The sequence below is a fragment of the Loxodonta africana genome, chromosome 10 (genome assembly GCF_030014295.1).
Source record: "Loxodonta africana isolate mLoxAfr1 chromosome 10, mLoxAfr1.hap2, whole genome shotgun sequence".
NCBI classification, from domain to species: domain Eukaryota; kingdom Metazoa; phylum Chordata; class Mammalia; order Proboscidea; family Elephantidae; genus Loxodonta; species Loxodonta africana.
The window spans coordinates 73001855-73015246 of record NC_087351.1 but is presented as its reverse complement, the minus strand read 5'-3'; the positions used below and the strand labels follow the sequence as shown (position 1 = coordinate 73015246).

At 37.4% G+C, this 13392-nt stretch overlaps 1 protein-coding gene across 8 annotated transcripts in view; it reads right to left on the bottom strand.

Annotated features, from left to right (window-relative positions):
• SLC38A6 (solute carrier family 38 member 6) overlaps nucleotides 1–13392 on the bottom strand; it is an 84320-nt gene that overhangs the window by 14921 nt on the left and 56007 nt on the right. For 4 of the 8 annotated variants that reach the window (XM_003408693.4, XM_010588677.3, XM_023546234.2 and 1 more), the window contains 5 exons: nucleotides 13278–13378; nucleotides 4994–5118; nucleotides 3684–3828; nucleotides 3471–3565; nucleotides 2807–3283 (listed from right to left, as the gene is read on the bottom strand). In XM_003408693.4, the coding sequence (XP_003408741.1) occupies nucleotides 3203–3283; nucleotides 3471–3565; nucleotides 3684–3828; nucleotides 4994–5118; nucleotides 13278–13378 (547 nt within the window). In that variant the 3' untranslated portion in view covers nucleotides 2807–3202. Of the gene's footprint in view, nucleotides 1–2806; nucleotides 3284–3470; nucleotides 3566–3683; nucleotides 3829–4993; nucleotides 5119–13277; nucleotides 13379–13392 lie in introns of those variants that run through there. The other 4 variants (XM_010588676.3, XM_023546232.2, XM_010588675.3 and 1 more) reach the window with 2 other exon arrangements.

Genomic DNA, 13392 nt, shown 5'->3' with positions numbered 1-13392 from the left:
CTTCCTAATTCATTAACATCTCATGCAATGCTCACCATTTCATTTCTGCTAAGATAACCTTATTCCTAGGCTCTAAAATGAAACATTTTCAGGGTCAAGTGGCTGTAGCATCTCCACCAATGGGTGGCATATACATTTCAAACACAAAATAGTACTGCTATGAATTGCAGACACTTTGAGAAAGAAATTAATGCTTCCCAACTGATCTCTGCTCACTTTGTTCCCCATGTATATGGGGAAGGAGAAAGAAAAGTTCTTAAAGGTGAACCCTTAATATGTACGCAAGCATAGAACATGAGATTTTGCAAAGTTAAAAATGTTTTTAGGAGTATTTACAAGAACTGTGAAGGTCAATGATTAGTTCATAATTCATTTAAAGAAGTATAAAGTTTACTTGAAAACTGATAGTTATGTTTCTGTTTTCCCATTGGTAAATGGAAAAACAAGCTACTAAACTTAAGCTTAAAAGATGATACAGCAGGAAGAAGCGCTACAATACAGGAGCAAACAAAGCCAGCTGGGTTGGGGTGATCTGGTAGCTTGCTACCCAGCAAATGTCAGATATGGAATTGCCAGATAGTAGAGAATCTATGGTACTTTCAATATTTCAATTCTATACCTAGATTGGAAACCCTGGTGGCGTAGCGGTTAAGTGCTACGGCTGCTAACCAAAGGGTCAGCAGTTCAAATCCGCCAGGTGCTCCTTGGAAACTCTATGGAGCAGTTCTACTCTGTCCTATAGGGTTGCTATGTGTTGGAATTGACTGAACGGCACTGGGTTTGGTTTTTTGGTATACCTAGGGTTAGACTGTGATGAATTTCAGATCCTACTTCTACATGGAAAAGAAGAAGAAAAAAAAAAAACCCTCAAAGATTTCCAGACCTTGGGTGTTTACAGGGCCTTCACATAGTAAATCAAGGTACTGCTGTCTTGTTTTCTCTGCAGCCAGACAGAAATAATACCGCACCAGCAGAGGTGTGAATTACCCCCATTCATCTTAATGGAGTGTTAACTTCAAAGGCTTCTTTTAACCATTTAAATGCTTAGCTCCTGAGTAAACATTCCATTTAAAAATTTTAAAAAAGTACATTTTAAACATTTACCCTCAATATATAGAAGTAATTTATATTCTTAGCACTTCAAGTCTTTTAATTTAGCGAACTAGTCTCCAAATGTTAAAAAAAAAAAAAAAAAAGCAAATGTTCTGTGCTTTACTTGGTTTTATTTTAAATTGTTATTACTCAATAAATTATGAACTTCAAGCCCAGAGTGAGAAGGCCTACATTTTGCAGGAAAAATGCTGAGGAGTACTTGAATATGGTTTTTTGGTAATCCTGGTGAGGGGGGCACTGTTTTTACCATAACACAGGGAAAGCTGTGACTCCAAATACACAACTATGTACAGCAGACTGTTAAACTGAAAATGAACTCCACAAACAATTTCTTTTCATTTTAACTAAGTTTTGTCCAGAGTGTTCAATAGGTTATTTGTCCCTTTGTCAGACCTTCCATGATCTACCCTATGAGCAGGTGACAAATGTATTAATTGATGCCCAGCTGTCATCACACTTAACATTTGCCCCAGGGGGCACCCTTGCATCTGCTGCAGATTTAGAATTATTTTAGTATTACTGGAGTTAGATTTATTTAAGCAGCTGAACTCCTATTTGTATGTGGATCCATAATTTCATTAACAGAAAAAGTGAGTACAAGAAATAGCTTATCAGATTGGTGGGCTCTGGCTGACCCGAAGCCATATCGGAGGCCATGCCTGGTTGTGCCTCTGGGGCCACGCTAAGTGCCTAGTTTCAGGAAGGCATTAGTAGGTGAATACAGCTGGGGTAAAACTGTGGAAAAGCACTAAAACCGTGCACGTGGGGCCCTGTGCCTGAAGGCTAGGGAAAGATTTGTACAAGATGAAAGATGACGAAATTCAAGATGGTTCCCATGTCCTTGATTAAAATCAAATTCATTTTACTGGTCCAGACGAAGAAATCAGAGAAAGGGAATAAACATCTAATCTATTAAGAAAGCCTGTTTTGGTCTGCACTTAATTGATACAAACCCATCTAATTCTCAAAACACAACCCTATATAATATATCTCAATTTTACAGATGTGAAAATTGAGGCCCAGAGAGGTAAAGTAGTATGCCTAAGCTCATTCACATTTGAACTCAAGTCTTTCGGATCCAAAAGTTTGGCCTTTTTCCTTTACACCATGCTGCTGTCAAGTTGTCGACAAAGTGCCTCAGTCCAAAAAAGCAACTCAGTTGTCAATTTTTCAGCCCCAGTGTCCTAAGTGGGACAAAAGGGAGCACCTGCAAAAGTGTGTATTTCCATATATGCAAAATATCACTTTGCACACAACTCCCTGCTTTACATGTGCACCCGGGTATGATTACATTTTTATTGCTAAACCCCAGCTTTGGTAGGCTTCTAACAAGAGATCTTTACATAGAACAGTCACAGGGAGGAGAGCCCTAGCTTCTGGTTTCCAACCAGTAATAAGCCATGTCAATGGGAAGACTGAAATGATTTAAAACTCCCAAACAAAATATGATATAAATTATCAATATTTGTCTCCACTTGCCAAGAAGAAATCATATGTTTTAGTGACAAACTGAGAAAGCTCAGAGAACTTTCAAATACACAATCACTGTCATAGTTTTATAATGAACAACAGAGGAAAATCAGAAAAGTTTCTTAGATAGGATTTGGAGGCAGGGCAAAATACCAAGCGGAATAATCTGTGTACATATTGTTATTAGACATTGATGTTGACATCATAAACCCACAAGTTAGGATGCAATTTTTTATATAAATTTAATACACAGATTTCCAAAACAAAACAAAAACCAAAAACACAACATGCTACATACAACAACAAAAAACAATAAAACCCAAAACAAACAAGCAAACAAAAGATAGACCTGGTATATTTAAGAACATTTGGAGGTGAATTCTTACTTGAAGAATGTTGAAATGGCAAACGTGTTGTTATATTTACAACAAACAAAACAAAAACAAACAAAACCCGCTATACTCCCACTTTCTCCTATTCCCTACTATTTTGTTCTGTTTTTCTGTTAGTTTTTATAAAAATGTTAGCCCACGTATAGAGGATCCGAAGGACCTTCCAGAATCACTCTTCTTGCACATGAAAGTAAATTATTCTTCGTAAAAGTGGAAAAATATTTCTTTCATTTATTAATCCAATCAAGAATGATAAGTGCTAAACTAAAACTCCCAACTAAGATTCCAAAGACAAGCAAAACACAAGCCTGTGGAAATAAGGGGAGGGGGAAAAAACAAAATAATTAGAGTATTTTTTAAAAATCCACCCACCCCAATACCATACTTTATGTTTCATAATATACATCTTTCTTTATGTAGATAAAATACTTAATATAAGATAATAAATTGATTCTCAAAATAGGATTCCTAAAAGAAAAAAAAAATCCAACCTGCCCCAAGCTTTTTCTGTGATAGGAAATCCTCTCTGCTAAGTTTAAGATAAAACAGTCCAGGGAATACAAAAATCAAACATGTTGATGTACTGGAACCTTTAAGTGGGAAGGAGAAAAAAAACAGTGCGTTACCAGATTCAAACGTGAGGCTGTGTGACAATTTTATCCATGTTATCCACTTTATTATGTGGATTTTTTTAAATAGAAAACTTACCAACTACGCCAAATACATTTCTAATGTCAGGAACATATATTGCAAGCAGAACAATGATAATATTGAGTGCTAGAGTGACCAAACAATGGCGAATCCATGAGAATGGAAAATTGGAGAAAAATACCATCATTAAAGCTTTCCTTGCCTGTATAACATAAAAGGAAACTAATTTAAGCAAAGAGGAAGTGTCAAAGTCAAAATATATGCTTAGAGTAACACAAATGATATAAAAATAGCCATGATATTCTTGCCTCAACTGTTTAGATTCTAGATGGTATAAGCTAGTATCGAAGTGTCCCTACACATAAACTGGGAAATACAGTTCTCTGCATGAGCTTCATAAAAATTATTTTGTTTTAATTCTAGAAATTTTTTTTTCACACTTTTTGTTAGGTTGCAAAATGTTTTCAATTACTAACAATAACTGTGTGACGAAATCTCATTTTGATTAGATCATACAAAAAAAATTTTTTTTTTTAATACAACTAAAGGTTTAAAACAGGAAAGAAACTATGCCATGAGAAAGAAATATCATTTAGTAATTTATTTGATATCATCTGTTTCACAGCATGTAAATATGAAAACTAGCTCACGACACTTCTCAACGCTCAGGTGGGCGGCAGACAGTCACATCCCCAAAATATTTTTCTGGCTCCCACTGCATGCCTGGCACCGAAATCTACACATCAAGGAGGCAAAGGACTTTGAAGGCCTAGTTCTTAAAGAACTCACTGTTTAGAGATTCAAAACATCCCTCCAGAAGCATTTATACCCAAGGCCTTTGCTTCTATTTTCTCAGAAATTCTTAAGATTCTTACGCACAGTAATTTCGGTGCAGAATGAAAATCCGTTTTGCCCATTAAATTATAACTCCAGAGCAAACACATTTTGATGAAGATTAAACTAGAATACATATGCAAAAATAAATTTATAATAAACCAGAAGGAGCTTATTTTTGTCAACTCGACTTTTTCTTCATGTGCATTCTTTTGAAAACAGAATACAGAATTTAAGAGAAAAAACCAACCCCAAGACTTTAGAAGTACTATAGTCTCCAAATTGGAAACAATGCTGTGGGAAAGCGTAAATCTAAACTAAATCTCAAAAAGCACAAATTAGCTTAGTGGTTCACTGTTATTTTTGTGCTTTCATGGGGCCATATGCAAGTATGAGGTCTTTAATCAATTACTTGACAAATGAATAAGATATACAGGACTAAATGTAATTCAAACGTTCTGGTCTGCAAAGAATTAGTGTTGCCATATTAGGGAACCGCTACACTATGCAACAAAACCTTTAAGGGTACTTACAGGGAAGTGGATTAGAGGGACTGTCAAAAGCACAGCAAATAGTATGCATAACTTCACAGTCATGACAATAAGATCATGTGGCAAGTATTTACTGTAACCTTGTAGTAATTCTGACTCCACTTTGTCTGTAAATAAATGGGATCACATTATAAACCACTAAGACATCAATTAATAGCAAAATTATTTTCGTTTGTACAAAATGGCTTTTATATTTTGGATTCCCAGTACCAAATCCATCTCTGGCCTTTCTCCTATTCTATGAAACACAGACATATTAGTTAAAGATCTTTTTAAAACCTACAGTGTTCTTTTAAGTAATACAGGCAGAACCTCTAAAATTATGATAATGAATGTATATACACACATCTCTCTTTAAAACTTTTCCATAATCTGAACGTTTTGAACATTTACATTGTCTGTTTATAGTGCTTTCATGTGTATTGTTGAATTCTGTCCCTATAACAACAATAGGAGATACACAGGTCTCAACTCCAAGTGGCAGAGCCATAAACCCAAATTTTGTGTGTGTGTCAAAGTCTGTACATTTTCCTCAATACTACAATGTTTTTTTTAAGACTCTCATAGAGTTTTGTGTACCTTACATGCTTTACCAACATTTCATATGAGGATTCATCTTTCATAAAAAACTGAATGTACTCTTAGGGAAATGGTTTATTTAGTAAGCCAGCATGGTAGTCTGTGACAGGATTTGTACATGCTGACCATGCTTTGTCCTGACACCTCACATGGTGTTCTTCCATTCTCACGATGTCTCCCCCAACCCAGATGAAGGGTATGAAGAGTGAAGGTTCTCAAAAACATTGCATATCAGTGCCTTGTGGGTAAAGATGGTTGTTATTGCTAGCTGCCATTGAGTAAGCCGACTCACGATAACTCCGTAGTGATGAAATGCTTTCTGGTCTGTGCCATCCCCACAATTGGTTGGGGATCAGACCGTTGTGAACCACAGGGTTTTCATTAGCTGATTTCTGGAAGCAGATTGCCAGGCTTTTCTTCCTAGTCTGTCTTAGTATGGAAATTCCACTGAAACCTGTTCAGCATCATAGTAACATGTAAGCTTCCACTGACAGAAGGGTGGTGGCTGTGCATGAGGTGGATTGGCCAGGAATTGAAGTGGATCTCCCACATGGAAGAAGAGAATTCTACCACTGAACCACCACTGCCCCCATAGGGAAAGATTCGTTTGTTTTAAAAACAGAATTGTGCTTTTCTTATTTGAGAGGACATGTTTTAGAAAGGGTGCTTTGGGAGAAATAAAAAACAAAGCAAACATACCAGTTTTTAAGGGTCTTAAAATTTCTACTGTACACATTTAATAGAAAATGTATATGCACATACACACACATAGGTGGTAGAAGAAAAGTCTGTAAACAAAGAGCTCTAGAGATTCTGATAACTATTCATTTGAAATGCCTTTTTTCAACTACATAAATGGCAACTATACATGTGGACCCCGCCATATGGAATACACAGAAATGGAATTGACCACAACTCTGTAAAGAGCCCATGGAGAAGCTCAATGTCATCAGTCAGAACAAGGCCAGGGGCCGACTGTGGATCAGACCATCAATTGCTCATATGCAAGCTGAAGGTGAAGAAAATTAAAAGATGTCCACGAGAGCCAAACTGCAACCTTGAGTATATCCCTTCTGAATTTAGAGACCATCTCAAGAATAGATTTGATGCACTGAACACTAATGACCGAAGACCTGACGAGTTGTAGGATGACATCAAGGGCATCCACATGAAGAAAGCAAAAGGTCATTAAAAAGACAGGAAAGAAAGAAAAGACCAAAATGGATATCAGAAGAGACTCCGGAACTTGCTCTTGAAGGTGGAGTAACTAAAATGAATGAAGAAATGATGAAGTAAAAGAGCCAAACAGAAGATTTCAGGGGGTGGCTCAGGAAGACAAAGTAAAGTATTATAATGAAATGTGCAAAGACCTGGAGTTAGAAAGCCAAAAGAAAAGAACACATTCAGCGTTTCTCAAGTTGAAAAAACTGAAGAAAACATTCAAGTCTCGAGTTGCAGTTTTGAAGGATTCTATGGGCAAAATATCGAATGCCACAGAAACATCAAAAGAAGATGGGAGAAATACAGAGCCACTGTACCAAAAAGAAATGGTTGACGTTCAACCATTTCAAGAGGAAGAATATGATCAAGAATTGATGGTAATGAAGGAAGAAGTCCAAGCTTCACTGAAGGTACTGGTGAAAAACAAGGCTCAGGAATTGACAGAATACCAATTGAGATATCTCAATAAACGGAAGTGCTTACTTGCCTCTGCCAAGAAATTTGGAAGACAGCTACCTGGCCAACTGACTGGAAGAGATCCATATATTTGTGCCCAATTCAAAGAAAGGTGACCCAACAGAATGTGGAAGTTATTGAACAATATCATTAACATCACATACAAGTAAAATTATGCTGAAGATAATTAAAAAATAGTTGTTGTAGTAGTACTTTGACAGGGAACTGCCAGAAATTCAAGCCAGATTCAGAAGTGGAATGAGGGATATCATTGCTGTTATCAGATGGATCTTGGCTGAAAGCAGAGACTACCAGAAGGATGCTTACCTGTGTTTTATTGACTAGGCAAAAGCATTCGACTGTGCGGATCATAACAAATCATGATTGCAAAGAATGGATATTCCAAAACACTTAATTGTGCTCATGAGGAACCCGTACATAGGCCAAGAGGCAGTCAATTGAACAGAACAAGGAGAGACTGCGTGGCTTAAAATCTGGAAAGGTGCATATCAGGGTTGTATCCTTTCACCATACCTGTATGCTGAGCAAATAATCTAAGAAGCTGGACTATATGAAGAAGAATACAACATCAGGATTTGAGGAAGACTCATTAATAGTCTACAATACGCAGATGACACAACTTTGCTTGCTGAAAATGAAGAGGACTTGAGGTACTTACTAATGAAGATAAAGACTACAGCCTTCAGTATGGGTTACATCTCTGCATAAAGAAAACAAAAACCCTCACAACTGGACCAATAAGCAACAACATAATAAATGGAGAAAATATGAAGTAGTCAAAGATTTCATTTTACTTGGATCCACAATCAAAGCCCATGAAAGCAGCAGTCAAGAAATCAAAGGACACATTGCATTGGGCAAATCAGTTGCAAAAGACCTCTTTAATGTGTTAAAAAAACAAGATGTTACTTTGAGGACTAAGGTCACCTGACTCAAGCCATGGTATTTTCAATCGCCTTATATGCATGTGAAAGCTTGACAATGAATAAGGAAGACTGAAGAATTGCTGCCTTTGAATTACGGTACTGGAGAAGAATATTGGATATACCATAGACTGCCAGAAGAAGGAACAGGTGTCCTTCCAAGAAGTTCAACCAGAATGCTCCTTGGAAGTAAGAATGGTGAGACTTTGTCTCATGTACTTTGGACATGTTATTAGGAGGGATCAATTCCTGGAGAAGGACATCATGCTTGGTAAAGTAGAGGGTCAGTGAAAAAAGAGGAAGACCCTCAACGAGATTGATTGACACAGTGGCTGCAACAATGGGCTTAAACATAGCAATGACTGTGAGGATGGTGCAGGACCAGGCAGTGTTTTGTTCTGTTGTATATAGGGGTGCTATGGTCGGAACCAACTCAATGGTACCTAACAGCAACAATTTTGCAACAACTGGCCTGGCTCACCAGAAGAACACTTTTCTCTTCCTCGCCATATAATGCTGTAACATCTGTAATCAGAGCAAGTGTTATTAATCTATGTACATACTTATATGTCCTTTAATCTGACAAAACTTAGATATAAACTAGGCTTTTTGGGAGTTCGGGATAAAGGATCTCAAGCAGCTTCAGAGGCCTGAAGAAGTAGATTTATTACAAATTCAAAATACCTGTCACGTGCCCACTTTCTACCCTCTTAGGATGAAAACCTTTCTTCTGAGCCAGTCAAATCCGTGTTCTTAGCTGAGCCTTAACATATGTAAGGGATAGAGTAAAACACGCTTCTCTGATTCAGACAAATCTCTACAAATCTTAGTAAGAAACTGATGGTGACCTCTGCAAGTTATGTATGCCTTTGAAGTCAGGAGGCTGTCCTGTTCAATACACATTGTCAAACAGGGCATGAAGTTTATAAAGATTATCACAGAGTAGCAGAAAGAACACTGGGTTTTTATTCAGGAAATATGCCACTGATTGTGTGATTAGTCACTGCACCTCTCTGGGCCCCAATTGCTCATCTGTAAGATGGCTTGAAGACTTTAACCTATGACCAATCCTTTTCACAAGATTTCATACTCAATTAGAAATTTCCTTTCATAAGACTGAGAATTACTGTTATAATGATAAAAAGATACCATAAAAGATTTTTCTTGGTTATGATTTAACAAGTCAAAAAAAAAAAAAAAAAAAAACCATTGTGAACAGCAAATCAGTATCTGAATCTTTTTCAGCCTTCAGAAAAGGAATAACTTTTACATCAATCTGTCTGTCTGTCCATGTATCTATCTATCTAATCTTCCACCTACCTACCTACCTACTTACTGTATTTTTACACAAATAATGTATACCTTCCACATTTGCTTGCCAACTCCTCCCTTCCTCCGCCAGGTATTTTCGTAAGTGCTGCTATGCAATTTTTTTTTTTTTTTTACATGTTGCTTTAAAAAAGATTAGCATAGCACATTTACAACAATACCTGGAAGGAGGTGTGGTTGGCAAAGAAATATAGAAGGTGTACATTATCTGCATAAAAATACTATACCTACCTAGCATGTGATTTTTCTTAGTTTTCTATCGCTCCACTATATAACATTTAGATACCTGAAGATTTTGCACTGGTAGAAAAGGAATTCAGTCAGAGACAATACAACAGGTTTACTTGATAATCAGGCAAATCCTAAGAAACCTTTCATTTACATGCATGAAAATCTTTAGCCTCTGTGTGATCTCTGAGGCCAAACAACTATTACAGATAGGCAGATAAACAGAGATAAATAGGTAGATAGTTAAAAAAAAACAAAACCAAACCCGTTGCCATAGAGTTGATTCTGACTAATAGTGGCCTTATAAGACAGAGTAGAAGTGTCCCACAGTGTTTCCAAGGAGCATCCAGTGGATTTGAACTGCTGACCTTTATGGTTAGCAGCCATACCTCTTAACCACTACACCACCAGGGTTTCTGGTAGATAGGTAGGAAGATAGATATACAGACATGGCTGGAGTTTAAGTGAGCCAGGTTTTTCCAACAGTTCACTTTAACAGAAACTTGGAATGAGAGAAAGCTGGGTTTTACAGCATAATTTCTGAGTAGGCAGCACAGTAATTAAGGCACTGGCTTTAGAGACAAACAGAACAGTATTCAAATCGCAATTCCATCATTTGTTAGCTGCATGTATCTGGCCAAAATGCTTAACCTACATGAACCTACACCCAACGTACAGGGTTGTTGCAAGGATTAAGTTAGGCAATGTACTTAATAAATATTAGGTCGATAAATGTATTAACATCCATCCTTCTTCCCATTCCCTTTGAATCTAATCTTTCATGTAATTTAGTATACGTCCTAAGCATCTAATGGTGATTCATGTAACTATTTCTGTCATACTGGAGACATGTAACTATTTCTCAGGTTTCTTCCTGATAGTTCTACTTATATTTTGCGCCAGTAGAGAAGAATGAGGTCTGCTTTTTTGGACTTTTTCTCTATGTATTGAAGATTCCTAAATACAATAGTATTTGTGCCAGGGACAATTTTAAATCCTAAAAATATGCAGTTATCCTATTATACTCTTTGTAGAATCCCAACAGAGATCCTGCTACAGTATCTTACTGACTCAGTCTTATTGAGCTCAAGCCTTCATAAAATCCAACAACCCCAACAACCAAAACCAGAGCTTATATATTTCAAGAGAAGCATGGCTATCTGTTTTAGCTTTCTTTATAGTATATCCTGCAGGGCACCATGCTCCCATTGCCAATACTGCTTCTCCCAATGCTGTACACAGAGCTCTACCAGTCTCATCCTACCAGGGGTTGCTGGCATGAATATACACATACAAGAGCAGATTTAAATTAAGGGATGGCCTTTATTACTGTTTAAATAATATAGAGATGGCAAGAAAAGGACTATATAGAACAATTACAGCTTTCTCATACAGAAAACTCCAAGATAACACTCACAGCATATCCTGAAATGTTATCCTATTTAAATTAAATTTCATTAGAGATAGTTAAGAGAAATGCAGCACTGAAAAATAGAGCAAGTGAAATAATAAAACAATTACAATAACAATGGCATCAGTAGTATTAACACACTACCAGCAGTGGCTCTCATTTGTGGAGGACTACTCAGAGGTGCCCTGAAGAAAGGCCTGGCCCTCTACTTTCAAAAAATCAGCTACTGAAAACCCTACAGTGTACGGTTCTACTGTGATACACACGGGGTCAAATCAACTCAACAGCAACTGAATTTTGGTTTTGCTATATGGCAGATACTATAACAAGTATTTTGCATATAACTCATTTACTCCTCAATACAACCCCATGCAGTTAGCCCCAAGTTACAGATCAGGGGATAAAGATTGTAAAAATGGCGGCATGGGGCAATGGATCTCCTTGTCTAACTTTACAAGGGAGGAGGAGAATTATTAGCACTGATTGCTATGAAGTGGAGGTCAGGCATACCTCCACCTTCCAACCTTTTTACAATTCTGACACTAGCTGTCCATTCCACGGCACTCTCTACTTCTCTGCTGGGTTTGACAATTCACTGCAATGGCCACACAGAACTCACAGGCCATACTCATGGTTATGGGGTTTCTTAGGGAAGTAACAGTTTACAATTTGGGATCAGCAACTACTCAGGATATAGTTCTTTGGTTAGGACAGCTTCTAAGCCATGTCCACAGGCAGGCCTCTTTCTCGCCCTCAGCCCCTTAATCTGGCCTCTGCACTGCTCAGGCAAGTGTTACAAAGCTCTTTTAGCTCCACCAATAAGTGCCCAGGAGCACCCCATTCTGCCAGTAAGCCTCCTGCCCGAAGGCGCTCAGCTCTCTCACTCCATAGGTTGGCACACTCACTGTAGCCACTTTGCTCCGTGGGCTGGGAACCCCACTGCACCATCTCACATCATCTCCTGGATCTGCCTCTGCTTCTCGCTGTCTCATGCCATCTCCAACGTTACAGCTCTCTCTCCCTGTCTCTTGGGTCTAGAAGGTTGTCAGCGTAGGGAGTCCAGGTCCAAAGGACATGCTCCGTTCCTATTTCTTCTTGGTGGTGGTAAGGTTCCCCTTTCCACCTCTGGGATGGCTCATTTTAAGCCTGGCAGGATGCCAAAACTGACCAATCCCCTCATTAGGGTTCCATACATCTTATTTGCATGGTCGCACCCACACAATTGTACCATGCACTTTATTTGTATTATTAGCAAGTTGTCTAATCCCCTTGGTGGGCCACAAGCACCTTATTTGCATAGTCCCACCAAAAATTACAAGATCATGGCTAGAAAGGCCATACAAAAGTGATCCATTGCACTGCTGAGATACTGCAAGAATTTGACAAATTGAGTGTAATTTGTGTTAAAATATGTTTGCAAATTGAATGAGAGCCGACAAATTTTTTTTTCTTGTTCTAGAGTTTTAAATTTTACTTTGGGTTCTTATCAGAAAGAAAAAAAATACTAAGTAGCAATTTTTCAAAACTAAAAGAATTTGAATTTTATTTTATGAGTTTAAAAGAATTTTATTTTTTTTAATTAAGGGGAAAAGTGGTGGTGCATCATAGAATACATATCTGCCGAATCCTGGGATAATTAAGTCTGAAGGCAGAGATCTCTTACACGTAAGTGTATAACTACAGTAAAGTATAAAACCTTTTCTGTTCTCAACTTATTCTTTTTCAGTTAAGATGAATGACCCCACTCATATCCTGTTAGTGTCTAATTTTCCGAATTCTCAATTAAATAGAATCATTATTGAACATCTTTTTCTTGTAGAAAGACATCACAGTCTCTAAGCTTGAAGTTTTACTTAGGTGTTTAAGAAAATTTTCTTAAGAAGTGATAAATCTTGAACTTGTTTTACCTTTATAAGAGAAGGCAAATCAATTATTTAAGGCCCCTAGAGCCACCACAGCACACTGCATTGTAATTTGACAGCCTGAACAAATTAATTCACTAATGAGAGGTAGAAATAAAGTTCATACTCAGCTGTGAGAACATCTCTATAACAATTTAGCCAACGTTTCGTCATCTATAATTAAAGAATATACTTACCATAAAAAGTGAGGTACCCAAAGAGTGCAGATATAAAATAAATGAGAAAACTTAAAGCAATTGCTGTATTGGTTACATTCTGCATTCTTTTCTTGGAAGGGCTAAAAGACAAAAA